Below are 13917 nucleotides of genomic sequence, written 5' to 3'. Positions count from 1 at the left end.
GTGAGGGTGTTGTTTTCTAGTATTTTGTGTGTTTCTGATGGTCCCTGGTGGATGACTTCAAGTAGCATCCTTCACCATAGGTTATATGAGGGAAGATGTAATAAAATCCAGAACTGAAAAGAACTGAAAAGGCCTACTGTATGAGAGTTCTTTACTTATCATTGCTATGGCTCCCTCTGTCTTAAACATCAATTAAATTAAAATTATATTCTCTATGTAGAAAGTTCCAGTTATATACTTTGTTGTTTTTCAAATCACATTTTTAAAAGAGTAATTTTCTTGCTAAAGATTACAAAAAGAAAAGAAAAAAGGTTAAATTAGTGTTTCCTGCTGAGTCTCCACATGCACAAGATAAAGGTACATGTGCATCTCCAGGGGCAGAAGTGCTTGTCCTTTTTTTATATGGATCTTGACTTACAAGTACTCACTTTGCATCACTTGGTCAAAACCCTCAGATCTTTAGTAATTCTAATAGGTAGCAAGCAACTTAATAAGCCTGTCTTCCAGGGTAAGATTAGAAATAGTGGAGGGTTTATAGGGTTTGATTTTTTTGTTGTTTTTTTTTTTTTTTTTTTCCCCTCTTTCTCTTTGTGGTTTTTTTTGGTTGGTTGCTGTTGGTTTTTTTTGTAGTCCCCTGGAAGAAGCTCTTTACGAAGTCCTTAATTTGAAAGTAACTAAGGAAGTATTTTGATATTTCCATTTGGAGTTGACTTTTGGGGTGCTTTTTTAAAAAATAAACTAAAAATCCAAGTTCTTGTTTTCTCCACATGAAATGTATTAAAATACTTATACATATAATGCTCTTAGGGAATGCCATCTATTTGCATTTGGATTTATTATCTTGAATTTAGCATGCACCACTTTAGCTGTGCTGGTTTTTTCTCCTTAGCTCCACAGTCTCATCAGTGGTATTCTTGGGGTCCTCCAAATATGCAGTGTAGATTGTGTGCATCTTGCTGGATTTATTGGAAGAAATATGGTGGCCTGAAAATGCCCACACAGACAGATGAAGATAAACTGTCTTCCAGCCAGCCTACAGAGGTAGGATTGCATAGTTAAAATTTCTTAAAATGGGGTGTGTTGCTTTCCCAAGACTGCTGTGATTTTAATATTTAATGAATGGTTTATTATGTATGTGTTCAACTTTAGTGTTACAAAACTTAATTTATTAGTCCTTTTGCTGTGTTAAGTAGAGCTGAACAGCATGCAGGTCCTGCCGTGTCTTTGTATGACCAAGTCTTAGATAAACAAACATCCATTTAGTACATTTTTAGTGGACAGATGTCATCTTGTAAAAATCAAATAGTGTGTTATCTATAAAATTTTAATGTGGCTATAGTGTATCTCGTACAGAATGGCATTATACAGCCACTCACAATAGAGCTTTCTACTGTGTTATTCCACTTCGTGCATAAGCCCTAGTTGTTTTGTATAGTGCTTATACATATCATTTGATTAAACTTGTGAATTTACCCAAATTGTGGATTTTTTTTTTAATGCTGTAATTCAGCTGTACATATTATGATTTTTTTTGTTTTGTTTTTGTAGGAATCCCATGTTAGAACTCACATGTCCCGGCAGGCCACACAGGGAACTCCAGTTCGTAACACTGGAAGTCCAAAGTCGGCAGTGAAAACACGTCAAGCTTTCTTTCTTCACACAACGTGTTGGACAAAACTGGCCCGTCAGGTCTGCAAAAATACCCTCCGGCTGCGGCAGGCAGCAAGACGTCCCTTTGTCCCTATTAACTGTGCTGCCATTAAGGCAGAATGTAAGATGTTTTTTTAATTCTTAGTTCAGTGTGCTGTGCTTCCCACCCATTTTTGTCTTTTAATTTTATTTTCTTTTTCAATAAACATTTCTTGTCTATACGCTTTTGCTTTTCATTTTTTCATTTGTCCAGCATATCACCAACACACTGGATAAAGTCTGGCTGCCTTGAACAGATTTCAGGCTGGGGAAACATTTCAAATTAATTAAAAAGGGGGTAACTATTACCTCATTCACTTAGAAAAAATGTTCATTGAAAAAAAAATCTGGAGTAGGGAGGGGGAATCAATGCCATGACATAACAAACTCTAGGCAATGTGAAAGAAGTTCGCTTTTGCATTGCTCATTTATTTGTTCACTGAGCAGAAAGTATAGATCTGTACACGTTTTACTTTTTCTTAGTGGGGTTGGTCAAGGAATAAGGATCTGAAGATACAGAAGAGTTTAAATCTGGCCTGTAATACAGCCCTTTGCTCCCGTGGTGATCAGATGGTGGTGATAGCAGTGTTTATTATTTCATCATAGTTGCATCTTTTTTTTTTTTTGTATCAGTTTTGAATTTTAGTTTTAAATAAAATTCTATATTATGCTTGTTCTTTTTACAGCCAAAATAGAAAGAACAGATAAATTCACTGGTAGTATGACAAAAGGTTATGAGTTGTTGTAGATAGCAACAGTAAATCTCTTTATGAGCATTTATGTGTAAGTTCTGCTGCAAAGTCACTCAGTATTTCAGCAGGCTTTGTACCTGCGCTGGGCGTGTTGTTTTACTGCTCACGCTGTTTGGTTGTGGTTCCCAGTTGTCCATGGATGCGGTTCTCGGAGCAGACGCTTGCTGTTCCAAGAGGAGCTGTGCTGGCTCGTCGTGCTGTCAACTGTATTAGAATTGAAGAGACCTTTTTAGAATATTAGATGTCGGGTTAGAACCATGTTTACTAGATTAACGCAAAATGTTTCCCAGCATATTTAACTGGGATGCCAGTGATGTCGGTATTGATTATAAGAAATTTACTCCATGGAGGCTTAAAATCTGGTTTCAAGTAATTATTTTGCCCTTATGTACTTTAACACCAGCCGTTCTTCACAAGCAAACTCTTCACCTGCTTCTGTAGTTGTATAGAACTTGGTGAATATTTCTGTTCATTGTCCTTGTCTATTTATTTAGTTGTCCTTTTTGGCCATTTTCTTTCCTCTTTCAAAGCTGTGCAAGTCAGGAGCAGCCTTCAGATTTAAGGAAACCGTATGTCCACTGTGTGAATAAAATGGGTTGGACTTTATGGAAGAAGTGTGCCTAAAGCAGGACTAGGATTATGTTTTTAATCCTTAATACAAAATAAGAGTAGTATTATACCTTTTAATTTATGTAATTGGCACTGATTTCTGCTGAATCATGGAGGAAAATTAGTTTTAGAAGTTCACTTGAACCTTGAATCTTTTTTACCCATATCCCTATTTCTTCTCAGTCACTGCAGTAACTCAGTTTGAAAGAAGATGAAGCTTTTGTTTAAGGAAGAGAAAAAAATAAAGAAAATAAATGTTTCATTTAAATCTACTCGAACTGTTAATCATCATACTAGGACAAGTGTTACATACACAGTTCGACTTTAAAACAAAGGAGTGAAAAGCTGAGCTTTTCAGCATGAAATAGTCATTCTTGTATTAGACTGGCAGTGCTGCGAGTGCTTCCTCTTTGTTCCTTTGAATGAAAAAGTGCCACATCAGATTAACATCAAGAGCTGAAAGATTCCCCCCGCACCCCCTGTAATCTCTGTCTTTCATTATTCTTTTTGCTTAAAGCAAGATTTGGACCTTGCAATTTTGTCTTTTTGAATGTTGATGCTTCCTGATTAGACCTAACATAGACTGAGAAATAAAAAAAGCCACAGTTGTCAACGTTTTTTGAACACAACATTCAAGTTATTTTATGATAGTGGAAACTAGATTATCCCTCAATTAATTTAACTCATGTTTCTCTGTGTGTACACACACATGCACCTATTCTGTTTCTGGCAATATCTCTCTGAAATCGTACAATGCTCTTACCTGCATTGTCATTGTCATATTCTTACTCTAGTAAAGCCTGGTAAGTAAATAAAAAACCTGTTTTCTAGTTTTGTGCCTGTACTTATATCTGGTGACCTGTGTTCAGTGCACTCTGAGATTTTAATGTTACAACTAAACAGGCTCTCTTTTTCTGAGAATGCCTCTTTTAAGGATGCCTTGATGCAAGTAATTTTTAGATTTTTCAATTTTTAAATGAGATATTGCATTAACAGTAATGATTTCCTATGTTGAATATCACGGAGTAATTACAATATTGAATGAATGTCTGTATTGGTGTTACAAAAGTTATCTAAGCATGCTTAGATAATAACCTGGCCAGAGTAGCAGGTCACCCATGATGTGATACAACATGAGATGGTTAAGATGTCCAAGAACTGATTTGGAATTCATTTTCCATGTTGGTGTGTGGAAACTTGAATCTAATGACTGCTTAGATGCTTTGTCAGGCTCACCTGACTCTCTGTGTGCCAAGCCAGTGCTTGAAAACATACCTGCATTTCACAACTATACAGCAGTAGGCACCATACCAACACTCAGAAACCATAAAATCTAAACACAGAAGGCTGGTAGGGCACTTGCCCCAGCAGCCTATCAGGTTTTATGCCTCCTTAGCCATACACGGTTGGTTGAAGTGCCAGGTTGTAAATGAAACCAATTCCCAGTTCTGAGGGAAAAAAAGAAAGCCTGAAAAAGCCAGTTAGAGCTTGCTCATAGAGTAAATTGATTTTTTGCAGTCCACCTGAACTCATCTGCAGGTACTTCTTTTGTTTGGGAGGGACATGGAAGCCTCTGAGAATGAGGTCTCAGGCCCAACCATCTTTTAGGTGAAACCAGATTTCAGACAGTGCATTTTTTTATTACTGTAGTTCCACCCCCATCGTCTCCCTTGGCCCATTACATCCACTGGCAGAAAACAAGGTCCTATTCTATGTTCTTTATTCCTTCAGTTAGTGCAGAGAGTTAGATTTTTCTCATTAGTGAACCATATAGCATGACCCCTGCTCAGATGCCAGCAGGAGGTATTGGAGACGATGCGTTTACATCCCAGCTCAGTCGAGGGATGGTCACCCGGAGGTTGAGAAGGCATGGCACCTCCTGCTACGAGCACAACCCGTCGTGGGAATCTCAGACTTTGTTCTGCCTGAAGATAATAGACTCGCTGTAGTTGTTGACAATGAACTTGTCTGATGGATTTTCAGCAATAATTAGAATTGGTGAACTGTTTGGTAAGAGGAAATTCCCATGCTCTAAATTAGGCAAAATACCCTCTTTTTAGTTTGAATATATGGCACATTTTTTAGAAAGTTAAGCAAAACTGTCCTGTCTATGGAAGTTCTCTTAATTAGAGGAAACTGAAGTGGGCATTCTTGTCCAGGCAGTCAATGACAAGATTGGATCAGTTTGTGGCTTACAAGCGTGTTGGTACATGCATGGCAGTGAGCCGTGTGTCTGTGAGCCTTAGTACTTCAGCACAGGAGGATTTTTGAGGGATTTATTTATTTTTTTTTCACCTGCTTGGATATAGTTTCGTCAATACAACTGTATGTACTATATAGTAATTTAAATTTGGGTAACTACACTTCATCTATGTGGGCAAGATTGTCAAAATGTTTTCAGTGGATGGTAATGTATTATCTGTATTACATATATATAGTTACCTGGAAATGGGTGTACTGTTCATGATCGAAACTTAACATCCCTTTAAATCTGCAGATTTAATACCAAGTTTGATACACTCTGCTTGCTTGTTACAACGTGGTTTGATAAAACAAAGACAGGTGAAAATTAGGTAGAGTATGCAAAATGTTACTGAATGTCTTTGTAAGCCTATGTTTTATTGACATAAAACTACCCATTCATCTGAAGTGAGTAACATTTGTGGGTATTGGTTTACAGTGTTTTATCTCCTTGATTTCAATAGTTTCAAAAGATCTTTTGGGCTGCATCTAGGATGAAGATATTTTTTCTACTGTTATTTATGAGTACAAATTGCGCTGGATTTTAGTAGCCAGTAAAATAATTAAAAGAACACACTTTTTTCCCTCTGAGTTTATAAGAAGAATACATGGAGCACAGTACATTCATTAGATAATCTGAATTTTGATAGAGCTATGATGGAATGTCAAAGAGAAATATCTCCCCAGTGAGAGTCTCTCTAAGCTTGAGACAGACAAATCTGGTTTAAAAAAAGAAATCATTAAAACACCCTTTCAAATCTAAAAGAGCAAACCTCATTCACTATCATCTTCTCCACAGCATTCCTGATTTTGTTGACCTCTGTGGTACCCATGACAGTCATCACTCTTCTAGGTTGAGAAAATTCTATTTAAAACCTCATGAAGAGTCCATTTCAAACTGTGGTTCATAATGTGGTTCCTTGGAGTTTTTCTAATTGTACTCTACCCTCTTTAGGGTTGTGGTGCCCCAAATTACATGCACTTCAAGTTGCAGGTTTCTCATCATTTTAGTGTCACATGTTTCCTATTTTTCTATCATCATAATTTCTAATGTTCTGATTTTAATTTCTTTTTAAGCGACCACTCTTTGGTATTGTCTAGATATTTTTAAAAAGCTGTTGACACTGACTCCATGAATTCTTTTCTGCATGGTGGTAGTGTAGAACCCATCGTCATATCTGTATGTTACAATCATTTTACCCCTTAAGAATTAATTTGCATTTATTGCTTGATGCTGCTGTTATCCTATGCAATCTGTTTTAACGTTGATTATGCTCAGTGATTTCTTATCAGGAAACTTTCCACTCTCTAATCATCTCTTTTACTGATCTTTTTGTGTGTTGAACACCACAGATCCTTTGGGGATTATAGACAATTGATTTTAATCAGATGCTAATCCCTGAAAAAAATTCTGTTACTTTATAACAGCTGGACAGCAGTGGTCTTTGGTGACACACTATTAAAAGCTACTTGAAATGCCAAGTTGGATGCCAGATCAGCTGCATGGGTACATGTCACAACTCCTTCAGAGGATCCTGGCAGACCTGTGACACTTGCAATGACTGGTTTACAGGACATGTAGGTAGGAAGGGACCTCTGGATGTCTCTAATCCCACCTACTGCATAAAATTCTTGTGCCCATGGGCCTTTTGTCCAGATGAGATTTGTGTATCTCCAGGGACAGCTGCTCTGGACTCCTGTTCCAGTGTTTGATCAGCCTTACGGTAAACAATCTTCTCCTTACGTCTAACCAGAATTGCCCTTCTCCCAGCTTGTGTGTGTCGCCACAGACAGCAAGAGCGTGTTGTCCTGTCCCTGCGGACCTCTGAGAAGGGCCTGGCTTGCTCTTCTGCAGGCCCTGCCGCTAGGTAGTTGCAGGTGGCAGTCAGGTCTCCCCTTGGCCTTCTCATCTCAAGGCTGACCAGACCCAGTTCTCTCGGACTCTCTGTGTACGTCCTGTACGCCAGCCCCCAACCAGCTTGGTGACTTTCCAGTAGCTGGACTTGCTCCGGTATGTCTGTGTGTCTCTTGTAGGGGGGATCCCAGAACTCGGCACAGGGTCTGGACGTGGTGTCACAAGGGTGGCAGGGAAGGGTTACCTCCCTCGCTCTGCTGGCTGCACTGGTGCCAGTAAGGCCCCGTATAGTCGTCCTTCTCGTGTGCAGTCATCCTTCTCGTTGCAAGGACGCACCGCTGAATAATGTGAACACATTAAGCCTGTTTTCCCTTCCCAAGGTCTTTGTTGGCTCCCTTGGTGTTTCCATGTTTAGCTGTATGACTCTATTAATAGTTCAACCCTTTTGCCAGTCTGCAGACCTGCTTACTGAAGAATGTTACCACGTTGGCCGTGGGTTTTGTTCTCTTGAACCGAGACCAGTTTAAGCATTAGTTAAAACACCAGTACTGTACGTGCTCAGCAGTTTCTGTTTGGATGCGTTCCACCTGGTCCTGGTAACTTGTTTTTATTCATTAACCACTTTGTTTTGAAGTATTTCCTATGGACACTTTGATGTGACCCAGTTCTCCTACCTTTCTCATAAAATGATTCTTTAAGTTCTTCTGCAGTGAACACTGATGCAAAGACTGTATTCATCTTTTTTTTTATATATATTTTTCTCAGACCTTGATCATCTCCTGTTGCTACAGGCACTAGACACTTTCTGCTTTTGATATGTTTGAAAAAATACACTATCAAGTATAATACTCCTTTTTTAATTTTTTTTTTTTTTTCCTCATAGCTTCCACTGTTTCACTGATCTTGCTAGGGTTTTTATTGTTCATGTGGAAGCCCATATTTGATTTTAGGACTGGTTTTAATTTTGTTTTTGACAACTTCCTACCTAAATTTTATTCTGTGGTTTTACACTTGAGAGTGGTGCACAGTCTAACCTTTGTGTTTTACACATTCTTTGTGTAGTGCATAAAGATCATAAAACTTATTATATTTTTATGGGAGTATTTTTTTTATTGTGGATTAAAATTTGCTGCTGTTAAACATATTCAGCTATTTTAATAGATAGATGTGCTTTGGAATACCCACCTGGTACCTTTGGTGAAGACGCTTTCTCTCAAGCTTGGAAATAGTGCTCTCTTTGCAGTCTGTATTCTCAGTCAGCATATTAATATTTCACCATGATTCAATGTCTTTTTTTACAGTGAAGACACGTAGATGGAAAATTTTCTTGCTAATTACTTCTTAGGCGATGCTTCACTGTTCCCAAAGTAACTATAAAATACTTACTGTATAGTCTGTGCTTATTTTACTAAGGGAGACGGTGGAGACACATCATTTTACTCTGTCACTTAAAATATTTCAAGTGTTGTGGAATATTAAAAATATTTCAGGCGCCAGATTCAGTGCATTTTTTCCCCCCACTGGTAACAGTGTATTTTGTTATTAAGATAAAAAATACTTCGTGTACGCAGCATTTGGGCTCTGGAACCTTTGGGATGCCCAGATACCAGCTAGCATTGCCCTAATTTCAAGTAGATTCCTTAATATATTGAAATAAGTTGTGCATCGTCTGCTGCGTTGAAAACATATGTGAACATACCAAAGTACTTATTTCAGTCATTGCTGTGGTTTCATGATCTACACAGTTCTTGCACGGAGCTAGACAGACTATATAAAGAGATTGTAAATTGCTCTATGTGATGTCTTACCCTCTTACTGTGACCGTGTACTCCATCTCGTGTGCTGGAATGAAGCGAACAGGAACATTGTGGTAAAACACAAGGTGAAATTACAATAAGCTTGTTAGAAAATGGAGACCTGCATGTATGTACGTGAAACCTATACAAAGAAAGGTGTACGTGTAGGTACGTACATGTGGGAAGTAATTCCATGTGAGAGAATTCTAGATCTGCACAGTCAACACAGGAATGCAGTTTTGTACAAAACAGAATACCTGTGTTCGAGGGATACTGGCAGCCCTATATGGGGATTACTTATGTGCTGTTGTAAGACAGATAACCCAATCATTCTGAGCAGTTTAAAAGAATGATGATGTAGTTCCAGTAGTTTTGAAACTATGTGCTGAAACCTAGTCTCTTCTGAATTTTTGCCTTAGGCTGACTGACTCCGTTGGCTAAGCGTGAACCTCTTCATAGTAACACTTCTGTGTTTGGGGTATTTAGACAGATTCTCTGCTTGTCTGTTTGCAGTGCCGTTAAGGGTGTGAGCTCATAGTTTTAGCATCAAATTTTGGATAGTTTCTGAAGTGTTTATTTTAACTTACTTTGCAGGAAGTTATGATCTTTGAGACCTTTGAGCCCTGTCATACTTGGTTACGACTGACCACTTTGTTCAAAAGTTTATAGTAAAGGGGGTTTTTTTGGTTCTTTCTTTTTTTTTTTTTTTTTTTCCCTTCATCTTGCCATGATAGCCTCCATGTTCTGTTTTACTTGTTAAGAATTATATGAATCACCATACCGTGCAAGTAACACATGACAGAAATCAGTAGTCCCAACTTTAAATCTTTCTTGACCCTCTGTATTACCCCATTTAGAGCCAGACAAGCTTGTAGAAAACAATGAAGAATTCAATGTAAATTATTTTTGATAGCCAGAGCCGCTTTTATTTTAGTACTCACATTTTCATCTGTGTTTCATTTGCCTGACTGACTATCTCCAGAAAGACTTTGTAAGCGAAGAAACGCAATCAAAGTTGCATTAGAACTTACATTAGCTTTGAAAAAAAAAATAATAAAAAGAAAATCATAGCATCACATGCATGAATAAGGACATGGTTTGCCTTTAAATATCCATTATTATTACCGTTGATGAAAAAAAGAAGAACATGTGCTAAAAGGAAAAAAAAATGTGGTAAAAAGACAAGTCAAAAACTGGTTGGTGTTTCCTAATTATATTTGTAATGGTAAAATAATTAAACTGAGTTTTATTCTTTAAAATTCTCAGATGCAGATCGACATTGTGAACTTGCTGGAAATCCTCTGAAGATAAAAAGCACCAGAAAACCACTGTCATGTATCATTGGGTATTTAGGTGCGTATCTGCCTCCAGAGAATAATGAACCAAATGAGCATTCACTGTGTACTGATACTTAGAAATCCTATAGGCATAGAATGAGAGATTTACACTTTTAGTAACAAGAAAACTATAAAGTTAATAAATTAATAAAATTTCTGATCTGCTTTCAGTTGCAAAACTGCATGATTTGAACCTGCAGGATGTAGGCAGAAGGCCTTCTGATACTGGTTTAAAATGGCAGAGTGAAACCTGATGTGAACAGAATGTGAAAAATGGTCTGGTAGTCTAAATAAGTGCTCAAAGGGGAGATATTCGGTGTGCTCAGTGCTGCTCTACTGTGCCCCTTGAATCCACCTGTAATATTCAAAAGGAGGAGACCTCAGCCACACTAAGACACTGGTGCTTTAATTTGATGACATACTTTTAAAAGATGCGATGAAATCTGTACTAAGATGTCAGCTGAGAGGAACAATGAACTCACAGAAGATAACGGGGAGAGAAGTTCTGATCATTGTGATTTCTTACTAAAAAAATGAAAATAGTCCTCTTTGCAAGGAATCACCACTGACTATTAAGTATTTACACAGTCATACAATAGTTGAGATACCCAGAGGGTTTCTATTAATCCCCAGATGAACATAGAAATCAATCCATTGATCAGAGAAGCAGTGAATAATTCTGCAGTGTATTAATCCAATTCTACAGAAGTGAAGCTGAGGGTAGAGCTCATTCTAGATGTTTTTCTCAAAATTTTCAATCAACAGGAGGTTTTTTTGTACTCGAACAAAGTAAACAATAACAGTCTCTTGACTTACAGAAATAGAAACCAGCTATTAATGTAGTTAGAATTATTCTTTCAGAACATCAATTTTAACAAAATCCAGACTTCAGAAAACTGGATAATGAAGAATTAATGCCCACTCTCACTGAATTTTGATTCCACCTGCCCTGGAGTTTAAGAAAAAAGTTAGTGATAATTTCCTACAGGCATGTTACGTGTGTTGTCATTAGAGTGGATGGGGAAAGGACTGCTTCGGTTGACTTGGTGGAGCTGTGGTTCTAAGGGGGGCAATCAGACAGGAGATGGTTCATCCGGCTGACCCGTCTGTGCAGTCAAAAGGAGACATGGCACCATGTGTAATCTTAGAAGATACTGCGTGGTTTTAGTGCCATGTTAATTAGTCAGCGAGGGGTCATCTTCATACCTCTGGGAGCAAAAATCTGTAGGTTTAATGGGAGTACCTGGATAAACAGTGTCAGACAGCATTATGTGTACTTAGGTGAAAGGTTTTGTAGAAGATTAACAGTGCTAAAATATACCAGGTATCTGCCTTAGCATTCGACTATGGGAAGTGAAGGTATCCCACTGCAGTTGAAGGCGAATAATAGGTGTTACAGGGATATGAAGTGTACCAGTGTAGTTAAATACATGCATCTGAATTAGCTGTACAAAGATGGCTAGAAAGTGGCTTTTTCTTTGCCATTTGGCTTGATGGGGTTTTTGTTTTTTTTTTTTTAGTTTAGTTTGTTTGTGGAGTTTTTTGTTTATTGGGGATTTTTGCATGTTCTAGTGAATAAGTAATGCTTGCCTTATTTTTCTCATAAAGTTTAGTTTTACATGTTATGTCATAGCTTATACAGGAAGCATTTGTTTTCTTCTTAAAATTCCTTCCATGCCATTCCCACAGATATTTATTGGCATACAGTTAACTGTAGGTCTCAGGTCATTACTGTTTTCAGCCCTACTGGTAAGGCAGAGAGGATTTCAGTGCCCTGCACATCCTGGTTCATCGCTTTCCTTTATCCCTGTTCTACTTCTTGGCTGCCGGTTCCACAGGTGGGGTAGGTTAAGCATGAAAAGTAGGCCCTGCCCTCTAGAGAGCTGGGGCTAATCCCCTGTAATCTCTCCAGTCATCGCTGTGCTTAGTAAACAAACCGCTGGTGAGCCCCTGGCTAATTAAATGTCCTATATTACCTCCTAGTTGTGAGGAAACCAGGCTAACGTTTCCAGCTGGGATGCATGTTGAGGAAATGAGATGAGAGAGAGGTGCAGCTCTGGAATCTGGGATGCTTATTTAAGCGACTCAGTAGGAGGCTTCAACTTTGTGTGCTTTTTTTTAACCCTAGTGACATTAGTGGAAACAGGAGAAATTCTTAAGAGTTTTTATTGCTGTTTACTTGTTTGAGGCTGCAACCTGGTCTTAGGAAAACAGTTCCTAATAATGTCCTTCAAGTATTGTTTCTTACTTCTGTCTTATTTTTATTTCGGAAATGGTGATGCAGTCTGAATCTGGCCAACTGGTTAGTTGTTGTGTGGGTAAAGGGATAATTTGGTTTATTTGGATATTGTAGTTAGCAGAAGGTGCAGGGAGATAGGAGGTTTTCGGTGAAGTACTATGCAATAGAACAAGGATAAGAGCAGCAGGAATTAAAAGATCCCTAATTACTATTACTCTATAATACAATAATAAGATGGGATAATATAATTTAGGCATGAACTCTGAAATGCCTCATTACCCCTCTCAGGTGTGATGAAGCAGCTAGTTAGAAAGTGCTGATCTAAAGCACGGAAATATTTGAAGCAAGAGGATGAGGGAATGTAAGGTGTAAAGACCCCACAGGAAGGCTCAGTCCTTTGGGAAGTGGTCCTGGCTGTTTAATTAGGTTCATTTCTAGAACTTAAAGAGAGAGCTTGGTCTTGCTACCTTCCTCTGCTGCGGAAAGAGAAAGGACAGCCTTTGTGGTGAACTGATGGAAGATTAGTGACCTCCAAACTGAAGAAAAGCCAAAGGAAGGAAATGCCTCCTCCTTCAGCTGTTCCCTTACCCTGAAAATATATAATTACATCTCCTATATGCTGTAGACAGGAGTTAATGTGTTCTCATATGTTGATGCAGCTGCTGGGATTATTGTGGTTGCTGCTGGAGCTCTTTGACAAATAAGAGAATATTTTAGTGGCATTGGCTCTGAAAATTAACCATTTCCTTCAGAAAACTGGAAAAGATTGCCAAATGAGCATTTTAGAATCCAAATTCCAATCATCTTCAGGAACAGTGTAAACCTTTCTATTTCAGTTTAAAGTTTTGCTTTAGCAATCAATAGTGTTCATAACATTAAACACACCTCTGTTCCCGTTTTAGTAAAAAGGCAAGATAGACGCTTGTTCTCTACAGCATAAAAAATGGGACATGCCATGAAATCTGCTGGGTGCTTGGTGTTCCTAAACTCTTTTATATGAAAAGCAGATGAGTGCTGCAGTGAATGGCAGTGAAAAGCGCTCACCTAAGTGGTGAGATCAGCGACATCAAACTAGCCTTTACATGCACACCCAAATCTGTAGGACTGCCCTGAAGCAATTACCTGTACCCTAGCTCTGCTCTAACACCTGCCCCTGCGTTACCCTCTTCTACTCTCTTACCTAACCCTCTAGAAGCATCTTGGATGAGGGTGTTCACGCTTTAAGAGTGTGACTGCAAGCTCTGACCAAACCAGTGATTAACAATTAAGCAAAGTCTTTTCAAATGTGAAAATTGTTGACGTTGTCTCCTCCTGGCATGCAGTTCCCAGTACAGCCTGGCCAAGTCACTGTGGCCATCCTACTCCTTTCCACCTGTTTGGATACTGAGGAAACTGTGGG

General features: G+C 38.4%; 1 protein-coding gene across 2 annotated transcripts in view; it reads left to right on the top strand.

Moving 5' to 3' along the window:
• The window catches only part of MTA3 (metastasis associated 1 family member 3), a 137805-nt gene that overhangs the window by 85731 nt on the left and 38157 nt on the right, over positions 1-13917 (top strand). For both annotated transcript variants that reach the window (XM_086460582.1, XM_086460583.1), the window contains exons 13-15: positions 890-1041; positions 1549-1771; positions 10209-10295. In XM_086460582.1, coding sequence (XP_086316708.1) covers positions 890-1041; positions 1549-1771; positions 10209-10295 — 462 coding nt within the window. The remainder of the gene's footprint in view (positions 1-889; positions 1042-1548; positions 1772-10208; positions 10296-13917) is intronic.

The sequence above is a fragment of the Leptosomus discolor genome, chromosome 2 (genome assembly GCF_034619465.1).
Source record: "Leptosomus discolor isolate bLepDis1 chromosome 2, bLepDis1.hap2, whole genome shotgun sequence".
Lineage (NCBI taxonomy): Eukaryota > Metazoa > Chordata > Aves > Leptosomiformes > Leptosomidae > Leptosomus > Leptosomus discolor.
Note: the sequence above shows the minus strand (reverse complement) of the source record. Positions and strands in the feature narration are given on the sequence as shown.